The 15,201-nt window shown below is 43.9% G+C and overlaps 2 protein-coding genes across 2 annotated transcripts; both read left to right on the top strand.

Moving 5' to 3' along the window:
• Positions 1-5,047: 5,047 nt before the first annotated feature.
• On the top strand, positions 5,048-6,730 carry LOC129884303 (probable DNA-directed RNA polymerase). Its single transcript, XM_055958623.1, has one exon. The coding sequence runs from the start codon at positions 5,048-5,050 to the stop codon at positions 6,728-6,730; it is 1,683 nt and encodes a 560-aa protein (XP_055814598.1).
• An 854-nt stretch (positions 6,731-7,584) lies between these two features.
• Positions 7,585-10,312, top strand: LOC129884302 (DNA polymerase-like). The gene is made up of 3 exons (XM_055958621.1): positions 7,585-8,017; positions 8,100-9,668; positions 10,221-10,312. Exons 1-3 carry the CDS (start codon positions 7,585-7,587, stop codon positions 10,310-10,312), a joined length of 2,094 nt encoding a protein of 697 aa, XP_055814596.1.
• Positions 10,313-15,201: the final 4,889 nt, after the last annotated feature.

Genomic DNA, 15,201 nt, shown 5'->3' with positions numbered 1-15,201 from the left:
AAGAAGAGACTCAACCGAGTAGCCCCGCTGCACAAGTGCAGCTTGAATATGTTTTTCAATCTGCACTTGCGTATCAACAAGGGTGGCTATCATTTCTTCCCTATAAGCTTTCCTTTGTATGAAATGAGGGCCCCCCTATCACTTAAAGGCAGCCTCCTAACCCGCGGAACCTGCTTGCCCGTTGGTTAGCTGCATCTGTTCTTTGAACATGGATGGCGGTACCGATTCTAAGTCGTTCTTGTGCTCTAAAAGACTTGCCTCATAAGAGAAAAAAATGACCTGCGGGAACTCACTCTCCTGCGCTAGTTAATCAGATGCCATCCGAGTCGCCACCAATCATGAATCATGATGGGGGGATTGGTCATCTTCTAGCTTACTCTGCTAGAACTACTATAACTTCCACGGCTGCTACTAAGCTAATAAGATCGAGGGGCCGTAGGCGGTGAAACAAAAATGTTCATTTTATTTGAGTTGTAATCAAGGAGCTAATAGTATATAGCACTCAGATGAGGCTTAGTGAAAAACTAAACTGATTCAAGTTAGCCCAACCAAAGGACTAATCCAGCTACAAATGAAAGAGTAAAGCGCATTATCTTCATTCCACTTCCAATTTAATGTGTTACGCACAGTGACATTTGCCAATCCTGTTCCTGTTAGGAATCAATTTGAGAAAAAATATACAGCCACGAGCTCTCTCTCTTTCTTATCCCGTCTCTTAAGGAAAAGCGCCTCGAGGATATCAATCATAATTCTAATAAATATAGTAGACAAAACCAACGATTAGCCCTGTCTCTTGCTGTTCTTCCATTCCCGACACCAAGCCAAGTCCGCGCTCTTTTTTAGTAGTCTTTGTAAATATCCTTTGGGATTTTGACCCTATCTCCACTTTCCTAACCCTCGGAGAATTCTATCTTTAGTCTAATGAAAACACATTAGGAAAATAGTAATTTTAGATCCCTTGTTCCCTTAGGATTAGGAAACCTATATCCATGACGAAACTTTCCTCTTCCACCGCTTGTCCCTCATCACGCAGGATGAACATCTGAACTTCTCGACCAGGCTCCAACAAACCTTTACCGCGACCATGACGAACACCTGGGGGCAAGAGAACATTCTTAGAATACAGATAGGCAGAAGACATTACGCTAGCCATAAACGCTTTCCTTCAATGACCGATGAACAGACGAACCAAGCGAGCTCAATGCAAAGAACTCGAGTGAGGGGATCTGGTTACTTTGTATAATATGTCTTACGAGTAGGCAATGCTAATGGAAGACGGAAGTCAGACAAGGCGATGACTATTGACATAGCCTATAGATTTGGGAATTCATATTGTGAAAGTACTTAACTTCAGATTCAATAAAGATCTGGAATAAGACACGAAAGGGCAATGCGGAATAGCTAGTCTAGAGCTAGAGAAAGATTTTGACTTTATCAATTAATATCCTACAGCTTGCATTCGTCTTGCACAACCGCCCCAGGAAAGTAATTATCATTAAGAGGGAGAACTTTGATATCTAACTACGACAGCTATGGGGCACGAAGGGTTTAAGAATAAGAACAAGTGACGGAGAAGTCGTTTACTGATTAGCTGCTTGAACGTGGAAAGATGTCGGCATATCTGCTCTTAGGTGAGTATCCGCTCTTGCTGGTGTTGTTGGAATAAGCGCTGCTATTGAAGACGGTCTTAGAGAAGGAGCTGCTAAAGCAACTGCCAAATAACTTTCCTGTTGATGCTACAACACCGCTCTTGCCGCGAAAAAAGCGTCTTAGCTTGCTTTTCTTTCAGAACAAATAGCTTGTTTTCAGGACAAATGAAAGAAGAGGTTGTAGATAGTCGTTACTTGGCTTACTTTACTGGGGATTGCATACCTGTCACTCGCTTTGCCTCACTGTGCTTTGAATAGCCCTACTTTCGAACCTCTCCTGGGGGCAATGATAAATCACCTAAGACCGCTAATGTTCCATCTAATTCAAGAACAAGCCCTTCTCAATGTCTTGCCTTTCGCATGTGTTTTCTTTTAAATTGGAATTCCAACCAAGTTCCCTTCCCAAAGCGGGAACAAGTTGGTGCGACCGATTAAAGAAGAAGGACAACTCGCAATGGTACTATGGCTAGTTGGAAAGCCTTTCAAGCCAATCTCTTGATTCACATGAATGTGAAACCGTTGCAACCGATCCTGCATACCAATCATCCGCCGCTTAAAGTAATGGCCAAGGTTTCTATGGATTCAGTCCTGTGGAAAAATAGTGTTGTGGGCAATTCAGTGTGTAGTGTCACCCCTGGGACACTAGCGAGTCCGTCCCTAAAAATTTGGTCCATGAAGCCAGAGTGCTGTCGCACTAAACGACTACCGTTCCTTAGATACTCCAAGCCACAATCTGTATTGTCCTTGAACCTAGACCATGGAAGGTTGGTTATAGTCCCATTCTATTAGTGGGATCCATAGCCCGCGGGTCTTTCCCAAGCCAGCAAAGAAGAAGGTAGTCTAGGACTACCCTAAGCCTAGAAGAGAAGTAGGCAGGACTTTCAGTTACAATGTCTAGGTTGGGCAAGCCGCCTTTCGCCTTTCTAAAGCCAATCGATTATCGGATTTCACCAAGCCAACTACCACTACCTGGGGATTTCTAGATCCGCTCTAAGATAGCATTAAGATTCCAAACTCCATGAAAGCAGGAGATTGATTAGCTATAGTCAAATCTCGTGACGGTGATCAAAGAGCATTAGCTACGATACTACAACCTCTGCTCCTGACCCCCAGATCGAAACGTTACGATTCACTCCGGTGCTGCTTGCTGGTGGAGGTTGGGAGTATCTCAACTATGAATAAGAAGTCGAAGAAGCCCTAGATCCGCCTCTTACTTACCTACCTTCCCAGACTAGCTAGTCAGGGCGAAGCATTCTTAGCATTAGTAGTTTTGGCACGATAGACTCATGAGATGTGACCTCATGATGGGTCGGTGGGAATGGCTCGTGATCGTGCATTCAATCAATTTCCCTTGGAAACGATGGTCAAGGTTTGCCGTAAATAAACAGATGAGTTCGATTCAAGCATCCGAACAAGAATACGGTTCAGATACCCCAAACAAGAAGCCACTTAGGATTTTTGCTTTTTCTATCCCGGAGGGCGGGTCTCGTGACAACGCCTTCCTCTGCGGTCTCTATTCGTAGGAATAGAATCGTCCAAGTAATTGCGTCTATCACTGAAGGCAGCCAAGAGTCACTCAGGGCTATTGTACTTGTACTACTCAGCTGTTATAGTCCATTAGAGTGTTTGAAATCCCTGAATCCTGACTCTGTACGGAGCAGTAGGCTTGAGTTATAGTCCGTATCCCGTACTACTTGTCTGGAGTAGGAAAGAGTGTGATCTCAGTTTCCTAGCAAGTCAAAGGGAGACCACGAGGGTCTTCCTTATGGTTCGCTATAGTCCATTAATAATTAATAGGTCTAATAATCCTTCTTGTCCGGTAAGCAAAAGCAAGCAAGGGAGCCTCTGGCTTCGTCCCTTCGTCTCGCCACAACACAAGCTGTGGTATAATCTGTCTATACCTCACTCGGTTCAGTAAGATAAAGATATGGTTTGATGTGTGAGGCCTCGCTTCACTAACAAAAGTCGCTTCCTCGTGAACTCCGTTAACTAGGCGCCCCTCTCCAAGTAGTCAGTCTGTTCTCTCGTGGAGAAAGCCTTACTCTCGTTTCGTTCGAACGTAGCCCGCAGGAGTCAAGGGGTTGTAGGGGCGACTTCCAGAGAGAATTACGGCGAGGGGAGATGAAGAGCATTCTTCCTTCGCGAATACCGACTTCACCAACCCCCAACCCGGCTAAATGGTTTGACGCCTGCATTTAAACTAACTCACCATATGTTAGTATGCTAGTGTGCGGCTGAGAAAGTATATAAAGTATATAGAGGGCAAAGGTTTTCAAAAAGCCATTCTCGGTGACGACATTGTTATCGCCGACGAAAAGGTTGCAAACGTGTATACGGCCCCCTGATAGGACTGCGACCTAACTATGACCTAACTATATCGGTCGAAAAGTAGCTAGTCTCTGACAAAGGTGCTCTTGAGTTCGCTAAGCCATTTATATGCGATGAAGGTGGAACGGATTTATCTCCAATCTCCTTTCGCCCGTTCACTCAGTACTCAGTAGCAGCTCCTGCACCTATTGATTTTGCACCTTCTAACATTTCGAGTTTCGAATTCTCCTCACGCTTTTTTCATCATCATCATGATTTTCTCTTCGAGAACACTCGCCTCGTCGATTCTTCCCCTCGTTCTTTTTATCTTAGATTACTTTCATTCTTTAAACAATTTAATAAAGTCAAAAAGTACATACATATACTAACTACATTATATACGATATTCTGAAAAAAAAGGATTATACACATACAGCGAGTCTTTAGCTAAAAAAAGAATGAGTGTGTCATATGTCGAGGTTCGAATATTCTAGTAGAAAGCGTGATAAAGCACCCTTCTTATAATACTTGAAAAAGAGTTGTGGCTTACTATGGGTGTGGCACTTGAAAAAGAAAAACCCAAGAGTGAGAGATCAATTCTCTCCTCAATGCCTTTCTTCAGCCTATTCAATCGGCTGGAGGGTAAGTCAATAACAGTGGTTCGACAACAGAGAACAGAACATCTCTGGAAAAAAGAAAATACCACAAGACATGCAACAATAAATATCACAAGACATGCAACAATAAATATCAAAAAGACAACAATTCTTTTTTAGCTTATGAATAGATTCAAAAATGATGATATGTCAATGCCAAAACAATCGTCTACTAAGTGGATAGAATTGTATTACAAGAATCTAGATCATAAACAAGGCGATGAGATTATTCAATTTTGGAAAAATTTGCACAGTCACCTCTATGAAAAGTGTAGGGAAGATATTCTAAATCGTCAAAATGATGATAGTAATCAACGAAAAAAATAGAAAGATGCTGTCTTCGCTTTATTGGAAGAAAAAAAGAATGATCCTCGTTTTCCAGACATCCCAGAAGAAGAGTTAAGGGAGCTCCAATTGGAAATTGAAAAAGAAACTATGGCTTTCAGCGAGGGAAATGTCTGGCGAGACACGTTTAACGTAGTAGAAGGTTTAATTGATAGGAATAGTTGTAGTGCGCGCGAATTCATCAAAAAGAAAGTGTTGGGGGAAGATTCAGAATTGTTAAATGCCTTTAGTCAATATACGCTTGAGTTTATAGCCGTTCATGTACTAAGTTTCTTATTTAGTCCGCTCGACGAGCGTGCGCGTGTTCGCGCATCCACCTTGATTGAACACCTAGAGTCAACAATACGGAGGCAGGCATTCCTCCTAAGAAGAAATGTTGGAGGAAAAAAAGGGGGGGATGCAGTTGATCAAAGAAATAAAGATCGTACGTTCCCTCTCGGAACCGCCCTACTCCAATTCATGGTTAGTAGAGATGTGATTAGTTTAGAGACAGATCAGGAAGATCTTCCACCACGTAGAAAAAAGAATAAAAAGGGTGATAAAGAGTGGTATGTACATAAAAAAACATATGTGCAATGCAAATTCGATCCAGCCAAGCTCCCAATGAAGCTGAACTTGCCTATGGTGTGCAAACCTCTTTCATGGAGGGGCATCGGCCGTCAAGTAAAAGACCTGTCCGATCTAGAAGGGGGTTACTTAAGCGGGCGTTATAGTGGTACCAGCTACAGCCTTCTTACGGGTGACATACATCATTTGTTGATTCAAATCAAAGATAGTGAGAGTCTGTGCAGAGTAATGAACACGCTTCAAAATCAGGCATTTGAAATCAACAGCGATGTCTTGGCATGTATTGAAAAAAGAGAGGCAGACTTTATTGATAACGGGCATCTCCTACCGGGTTATCTTTCTCATATGAATATAGCAAATCTATATAAAGAGGTTAGGGATTGTCATCTCGTTGATACAGATACTTTCCAAAAAATAGGGGGTATTAGCGAATTGATAAATCAGTTAACAAAACAGGTACAGCGCGCCCGTTATGAGCGGTGTATGCTCAAGCTTGCAAAGGCCTACAAGGGTTATAAAATATATTTGCCTGCCTTTCTCGACTTCAGGGGGAGAATCTACCGCTGCGGGCTCCTGCATTTCCACGAGCGTGATCTCTCAAGAAGTCTTATTAACTTTGCGTTTAGCAATCCTGAAATGCCCGCAGACTCGGACGAGGTTATGGAGGCCCTTTTATACCACTATAAGTCTTACCCCAGCCTGGAGGAAGCTGGAATATCCTTCAACGAAAGTCTGCGAGAGGCAGAAATGCAGGGTCGGGTTGATGCTATTCTGCTTGGTCGAGAGGCGCGGCACCCCTTTCAGTTCATTGCCGCGCAAAAGGCGCTGGTAAAAAAGAAAATAGAGGGGTTCCCAGTTACCAAAGACGCGTCCGCGAGTGCTTTCCAGATTATGAGCTACTTTTTGTTGGATGAAGATATGGCGAAGAGCACGAATCTCTTGCCTTCCAAAGATAAGAAAATCCAAGATATTTATACGAATATCCTCTCCGAAGTCAAAGAGTACATTGTAAGAGAACTTGGTAATAATAGTCTATCACTAATAGTGGTGCGGAAGATGGTGAAAAGTATTTTCATGCCAATGATTTATGGAAAAACACTCATGAGCACAAGCTCCGATATACATAAAAGCTTGTCGCAGCACATCAATTTTAAGGATAGTCACATACTAGCCTCACTTTGCTTTAAGTTCTGGAAGGAGAAATAAAAAGGCATGGACAGCCTAACCAGCTTGATCAGGAATATTGGGTGGTTCGCCGCCGCTAAGGGTGTACCTGTTTATTATGCTGTGCCCTACTTTCGTACATCACAAGATTATATGAAGAGTGATGTCGTCAAAATCACAGTTTATGATCGCAATCATAAAAGGAGACAAATAAGTCTCAGAGTTCATACCGATAATAGAGATCGTAGGAAGACAGAGGTCTCAACCTTCGTCAACTTCATCCATCAGAAGGATGCCTATATTGCGATGCTTGTAGTAGAGAAAATGCTGATAGAGGGAGGACCAATATATACAGTACACGACAACTTTCTAACTACACCTCACTATAGCAGGAAACTCCCTTCTCTTTATGCCGATGCCATTTTGGAATTGGGGCCGCCGCTAGCGATTATAAATGATATGATATACGCAAATTTTATTTGGAATGCCGAAGGCTCCTCGCCTGAGGGCTGGAGCCATGGTGGGGGTTCGGGGCGTGTAATACCTATCGGTGAGCTGGAGAATTACTTGGAAAATAATATGCCAGACGGTATTAGCAAAAAAATGGAGGCAACATGGAGACAAAGGATGAAGGCGCTACTTCTCTCATACGAGAGCTATGCTAGTAGTATATCCGGCGTATCACAGGATTATGTAGGTCATTTAGACATGTGGTTGAAATTCGGGGATAAGGTCCGGTTTTTTCCGGAAGGAATGAGAAAAAACGCGCTACACCCATGAAAGAAAATGAAGCAATAAACGATGGTAGTAGTAAGGGATTGGTAGCTCAGTACTTAGGTAGGGTCGAGAAAACAGAAATAGTAAATACTAAACACCCAACATTGATCCTGGCGAACATGACGTTCAAACCCCCCCCGCTTGGGAATGAAGTGCGCCTTCTCAGTCTGGCCGTCGTTCACATGTTGTATCTCTTTGCTTACCCCTCTTTACCATCATCAGGGTACGCAAAGTTCACGATTGGCTTTGACCTGGAGAATCCAGATGTAACCGTAACCGTGGGGCATGCTATTCGGCTGTATGGAGATGATGGTAAACTGCTCCCCATAAGTACAGTCTATGGGGATATAGTATCCACACTAAATGAGTTCGCTAAAAAGTACGAGGAGAGTAGTATCGTTAGGCTCACGCTACGAGTCTATACTGTTGAGAATAAAGTTGTAGGGGCAGCCCCCTCAGGGGAGGGGGTAGAGAAATTGCTAGAGGAGGTCATCCGTATGGACTTCCCACAAAATGAGTCAAAACCTATCCGTGCTGATGAGATCAGACATGGTAAGCGTAGCTACGCCCCCCCCCTATATGACGGCGGTCAAAAAGGGAAAAAGAGACGGTGAGCGAAAAGCTTTCGTTGTAGCTGATCTAGAGACATTAATAACCGGCGAGGAGAACACGCATAAGCCGTATGCAGCGGGTCTCATGCTTGTTCTCCCAAAGGAGCCTGTCAAGTACAATAGGGTGGAAACCTATTTCAGCGAGGACTACAACATAACAATAAACTCCTTTGATGAAAGGAGTAGTAAGGTGCTTGAGGACTTTGTGTCCAGAATTGAGCATATAGCTAAAGGTTTTAGGCCCGCCCTAACAATTTACTTCCATAACTTAGGAAGATTCGATGGGCTTTTCTTGCTAAAGCACCTGACGTCTAATTGGAAGGGTGAGGTAAGAACTATAATGCGAAACAACCGCATCTACGAGATCAGTGTCAAATCAGGGAAGAGAGTTCTATTCCGTTTCCGCGACTCGTTGAATATGTTAAGGGGTACGCTTGATTCACTTTCAAAGAATCTATGCCCTGAACTCGGGCATAAAGGGTTTGTTGATCATAAGAAAGTGACTCTCCAGAATCTGGAAAGTATGAGGGAGGAATTGATAGACTATTTGAGGAAGGACGTCCTTCTCCTTGGCGGTGTGATGCAAAAGGCGCAAAAGCGAATTTGGGATCAACTCGAGGTTGACATAGAGAAAAAGCTTAGCCTTAGCGCATTGGCGCTATACCTCTTTCGTCAGAAGTTCTACGAACCAGATAAATGGCCCATCTACATCCCAAACCCCAATGAGGACAGGTTTCTGAGAGAAGGTTACTACGGTGGTCATGTGGATACGTATATACCAGTAGGTGAGAAGCTACACTACTATGATGTAAACTCGCTTTATCCTTTTGTAATGAAGGAAAACATCATGCCCACTGGGCGGCCTGTCTGGCATGGGGATTTGCGTGAGCGGGACATAGATAGCCTCTTTGGCTTTATCCGGGCATATGTGATCTGCCCGAGGACGAAGAATTTCAAAAGGCCCTTTCTCCCCTATCGAATGGAAGATAGGACTCTGGTCTTCCCGACAGGGAAGTTTGTAGGGGTATACTTTAGCGAGGAACTCAAGTATGCCAAAAAAATAGGCTACACTGTAGTCCCAATGAGTGGATACCTCTTTGAGAAGGGTGAGGGAAGCCCATTTAAAGACTTTGTTAGCTCTCTCTCGGAGAAGAGGAAAGAGGCGAAGAAAGAAGGGAATGTAGCGATGGACTACGTCTACAAGATACTAATGAATTCTCTCTACGGTCGATTTGGTATAAACCCTGAAAGCACTACTACCGAGATCTGCGACGATGCTCGCCTCAGGGTTTTGGTTCAAACGTGTGAGAAGTTCATATACAGTGAGCCCCTTAGACAAAATCTAAACCTCGTTGCTTACATTAAGAATACAAACCCGACCTCGGGGGAATGGCGCTACAAGAAGAACGCGGCGGTCCAGTTATCGGCAGCAATAACTGCTTACGCTAGGATATACCTTTATCCCTATATCTCAAGAGAGGATGCTTACTACACGGACACAGACTCCGTTGTGGTTAAGCATCCTCTCCCATGCGATGTTCTTTCTCCTTTTGAGATAGGGAAATTGAAGCTAGAAGACGAAATAGAGAAGGGTATCTTTTTAGCGCCCAAAGTCTATTGGTACCAACCAAAAAAGGAGTCAACCTGTCTAAACTTCTCTACAAAAGTCTTCCCCTCGCTGCTGGTCTTTAAACTTGCAACTGCTATCTAAGTCTAAGACAAGAGATTTTTCTTACTCTTAAGTTTGATCTTTCGCTAGGAGCCTTAGCAAGAATGGTTGGAACCGGTCTGACCTATGAGACTACTCGAAAGGAGGCTTCCTACCAGCACTAGAGTGGGATAAGTAAACCTTGCCTTAGGTCAATCCCTTCCCCTACTCGGGCAAGCAACAGACCTTTTTTAACAACCTCTTATGATTGATTCACTTCCTCCAGCATTGGCTTCCTTCTTACCTATGATATCCCCAAGAGCTAATTCGATAGCAGTTGCATCGGAGCTAGCTTGGAAAGAGAGGAGGCATCCTTATCTGAGCCGATCGTTAGCCTATTTCTTCTTCTCGAGTGAAGTAGCTTACTCTTGCTCTGTGCGCTAGGGAGTCAGACTATGCGACGTTCTCATTTATGTTTGCGCTGTGTGAGTTCTAGCTAGGAAGCAAGCGCCGCAAAGGGTTGACAGGGCAGCTCGGCTGGTAAAAAAGGAGATGGTACCGAAGCGGGAGGCTCGTAGACGCTACTAGTGCAATGACTAGTCTAATCTCTTTTCTCTACGTGAACTTTTTCTTATGTAAACCCGGTGTGTTATCTAAGTCTTTTAACTAGTAAGAAAATGACTGACTACAAGACCAGGTATACCAATTTGGAGAAAACCTGCTTGGCGGGTAAGGCGGAAATTGAGGCATTACATGCTGTCTTACCCAGTACATTTAATAGCTTCCATGGACCTACAAAAAAAGTATTTGTTCGAGAAACCCGCCTTAACGTAACGGGAAGGACCGCAAGATGGTTACTGCTTCTGTCTGAATTCGACATCACGTATGTAACCAAAAAGGAAGGGCGATAGCAGAACACCTTGCACCCTATCAAGGAGGAACATGAGTTTAAGGATTGCTTCCCAGACGAGGAAATAGCTGTCACAGAAGAGGAGCGGAAAGCCACTTGACTGTAAGGAGAGGAGGGCATGGAAATTTGACTTTGATGGCACGACTAATCAAAATGGGTACGGAGTAGGGGCATTGCTGATTGCACCTGATGAATCGCACACCCCCATTGCCATTAAGCGGAACTTTTAAGGAACTAAGAATACCACAGAAGATGAAGCATGTATCCATGGATTAAAGACTGCCTTGACCCTGGGAATATAAGAAATCGAAGTATTTAGGGATTCGACGCTTATCATCTGCCAAACGCAAAAGAAATGAAAAACCAAATATGAAAAACTTTTGACATACCATGCTTATCTTGAAAAGCTCACTGAGCAATTCAAGAAAATAAGTTTCTCTCCACTACCCAGAGAAAAAAGAAGTTCGCGGATGCATTGGCAACACTGGCCTCCATGATAAACATTCCTGAGGGAAAGTCCGCCCAATCATGATAGAACAAAGAAGCAGCCCGGTGTATTGCAACCTAATAGAAATTTTTGAGTTGACTCCCGGCATGTTCAATAGTGATCTTTTGGCCATTGAAAGGGCACCCAACGGTAAACCATGGTTTACTGACATCAGGGAATATATTGAACACCAAACGTATCCCAAACATGCAACGGAAAATGATAAGAAGACAATCAGGAGGTTGGCAATGCAATTCGTTGCGCGGGGATGGGATTCGCCAAGCTGGGGCAAATCTTTCCCCTATCTCTAAAGGGGGCCCTTGGGCCACTTGACTGTAAGGAAAGGGGTTCGACTCAATACTCTTGTGTGTATCCTTTGGCCACAAATCTAGCCTTCAACCCCTAAACGGCTCCATCAGCTTTTTGTTGACTTTATAGACCCACTTGTAGCCAATGGCTTCTTTCCCTAGAGGAAGAGAGACTCAATCCCAAGTAGCAAACCATTCTAGTGCTACGATCTCTTTTTGCATAGAGCTGCCAGCAGGGTTGAGATATGGCCTCTGCAAAGGTATCAGGTTAAAAAAGATGGATGAAATTGCAAAAAATACTCGTGGGAAGTAGACAGAGACTTAGTTGATACAAACCTATGAATAGGAAAACGAAGACGGGTGGATCTACGTACCCCGAGAATAGAAGCTAGAGAACCTAAGTCTGAAGAAGAGTCTTGGTTCGAAGTATAGGGAGAGAGGGAGACCACTGAATCAGTTGGCTCAGCTCTGAAAACTGAGTGACGAGAATCTGTCTTCACAAACCTGCGAAACTTCCCCTTAAGCTGATCACTCTGGTCACCCGGATCTTGCTGACTCTATTAAATCGGAGAATTCTGATGCTGTCTCACATAAACTCCTCAATAGTTCCACCCCTCCCCTCTAAGGGGAGACAAGGGAACATAATGGCCCACCATCACAGGGAATCTCAAAGCCCCGAGCTCCGTAGTAAGTTCGAAAAAGGTGACATGTCGAGAAAGGTGGAATCGTCGTGTAGAAGGATCATTAACACTTGTAGCCCTTTTGAGAGAGGGGTACCCCAACCTCACTCAAGAAAACACATAGAGTGAGATGTAGGGCTCAGTTTGTCTTGTGCAGGAGATGGAATTTTCACAAAGCACGTGCATCCGAATAGTCATCGGTTTGAATAGTCATCTCTTTGAAAGAGAGTAAAACGCCCAAAGATAACGTGTAGAGGAGATCGCTCACCAATAATAGGAGCCATCGTCTTCTTACTCAGATAAGCGGCCATCATTAAATTGGCTTTACTAGGGATCCTATAATAGGGAACTTTCATTCCCAGTAGAAGTCCTCGAGCAACTTTACTAATACTAATAAATAAGGGGAAGGCCCAACATTTTCTATTAGTATAAGGAAGGCGCTAGCTAGCGCCCAACCTATACAAGGGCTTTCCACCTCCATTTGGTCGTGCTGCTATGATGTAACGTGCAGTCGTCCCAAGGCAGCAGGATGTATGGTATAGGGCCCCCTATTTTATCTCCCTTAAAGTCCTTTATGGATTTCGAGTCGGGAATAGAGCTGTGGCTTATTCGGCGCTATATCACAATTCATTCTCGGGCATAGCTGTTCACGAAAGGTGGCATGGGACATCTGTCAGCGGCGGGAGTCTTACATCCGAGCGAGAGGTCAGACCAATCCCATTCATCCTGGTCTGATCCGAACAGATCTTGTTGAATGAATTGATCCATTGTTGTATGCCCTACTTCTTAGTCAATTTATTCCTACTCGGACCCGCCGTACTTCCTTTGACTACTCCTGAGATATAGTGGAAAGATTTTTTTATGGTGGAGAGTGGGGAGTGAAAAGACCAATGCAGCAGAGAAGGACTGCATGAATCGGAATCCACTTATTAAGACAGACGACCGAGAAAGAAAGGCTCCGCGTTCGAACATTGGTTGATCTTAGCTTAGCGTGCTAGCCGCTGCTTCATTTCGTATAGTGATAACGCTTTCTCTTTCTTAGCGCTCCGCCCCCCTTGTATAGTAAGGGCTACTTTGGTTGCGCGGCTTTCTCTTATAGGGTGACTTGACTCAGCTTGACCTACTTGACTCAGCGGTTAGAGTATCGCTTTCATACGGCGAGAGTCATTGGTTCAAATCCAATAGTAGGTAAAACCGACCGAAACCCCTGCTTTTGCCAGCATGACAGCAAGCACGGACTGGCAGCAAGGAGTCAATTGAATGATCAAGGCATCGGTTGCTTCCACCTGTGGCCTTCTTCGACCGCCTTGACACCTTAATATCAAGGAACCCCCCCTATTCCACAAGTAGGTGGAGACCTGGAGGGTCGGAAACCCCAACGGGAAACCTTTCACCGCGCCACACGATTCTTTCGCGAAGCGCTCTTTCCACTCCTGCCCCCGCAAGCAAAGAGGTTTCAAGATAGCAGGCGACCAAAAAGCTCCGAGCAAATCTTCTAGAGAGCGTACCCTTAGTTTCTACTCTTTCTCTATTCTAAAACGAAAAATAGAAAAAAGAAAAAGAAGCCAATTTTTTTTCTATGGACCCCTTCCACCAGATTACTTTACTGACTGTAATTCATTCAAAAAGAGTAAAGGAACTGCTTTCACAAAAGGGCTCTCAAAAGTGATCTGATACCTTCTTCCCTTGGTCTGGGAGGTAGGTTATGTAGGCGACAACTGTTCATAGGTTGCTCGATCAGGCCAAATAACCGATTAGTAGTATGCCTGAGATTGCCATAAGACCTTCTCCCTCTTGGAAACTGGCTAATCAAAAGGATTTTCCTTTTTTGAAATTTTCCGCTTTCTTGCCTTATTATGGGAGTACAATGTTTATGGATAGTATTAAGCATTGGTTAAAACTTTAACCTCACATCAGTGCCTAGGGCCTACTGAAGCGCTGCAGATCCTAGCAGAGTATCATGAATGAAGGCCTAAGTGATGCTCATCAGTGTCGGGACAGCGCCAAAAAAGGAATAGATAGGTGGTTCAGTATAGTTTTAAGTAAAAAAAAAAAAAGAGTTTGTTAATTATATACCATATTTTGATGGTTGAGTGACGAAGGAGAAGAGAGATAGCATCCCGACTGGCTAGCGATGAGGGGAAAAGAATCCCAATGTATGGTCCTAATTTAAACACGCCACCTACACGACTCACTACATAGGTTTAAGGAATGCAGGATAATATGGTTCCTCATCCCTCGATATAAAGAAGTTTAGAAGGCAAGAATGATAAGCATTCGGGCCTCTAAAGCAAGATTAAAGTGTCCTCTTGGATAAGAAGACCTAAAACACCAGTCAAGGGAAGAAGGTCGGTAACAAAAGGGAATCTTTCTTTTTCAGTTAAGTCTGCGCATGAATGATCCACTTGCCGCCGCTGACGTGACCATCTCCAAAAGATATGCCTCAATCTGTGGCAGATCAACTATAGGGGGAATGTGTTGGGAGACGACCTCCCGCCGCGGTAGTATGAGCTTTCCCTTTCCTTGATGTTACACAGGATGTGCAATGGGGGGTAGTACGAGGTGACTGATAGCATTACATTAGAAGAATAGAAAGAGATGTTAAAAAGAACGACCATGGAGACTTGGGGATCTAGAGCAGGTCTTTCTTGTATATCCCTCGTGTCGAGAGCTACTTCCTCGAATATCAACGCAGGGAGCCGCGAGGAGAGGAGCTGAAAGCCACTTGACTGGTTGGAGAGGGCCTTCTTCTTTTTCTTTATTTATTGAATTTTCTCATATTTTTCCTTCTATATCTTATATAGACTTTTAGCGTATAATAATTACCAATACGAGGACTATCGACTTCGCTTTCAACTTATAATAGAAGGGTCTCCTCTTCCTTCATTTCGTAAGCTTGCTCGCTTACCGGCTGAACCATCATCATCTGCTTGCTTGGTCACTTTCGTGATAAGGCGCTTAAAAGGATTCTGGATTATATATATTTTGGGAACTAAAAGAGTGGCTGGTTGAAGGGAAAGGGAAGCCAGAAAATCCAGGGAATCGACGTCCCCCAATTAGACTTCCAGAGAAGAGGAGTCCGGTCGCCATTA

Source organism: Solanum dulcamara, chromosome 4, assembly GCF_947179165.1.
Source record: "Solanum dulcamara chromosome 4, daSolDulc1.2, whole genome shotgun sequence".
NCBI classification, from domain to species: domain Eukaryota; kingdom Viridiplantae; phylum Streptophyta; class Magnoliopsida; order Solanales; family Solanaceae; genus Solanum; species Solanum dulcamara.
The sequence above is the reverse complement of the archived record's forward strand: the minus strand, read 5'-3'. Positions and strand labels throughout refer to the sequence as shown.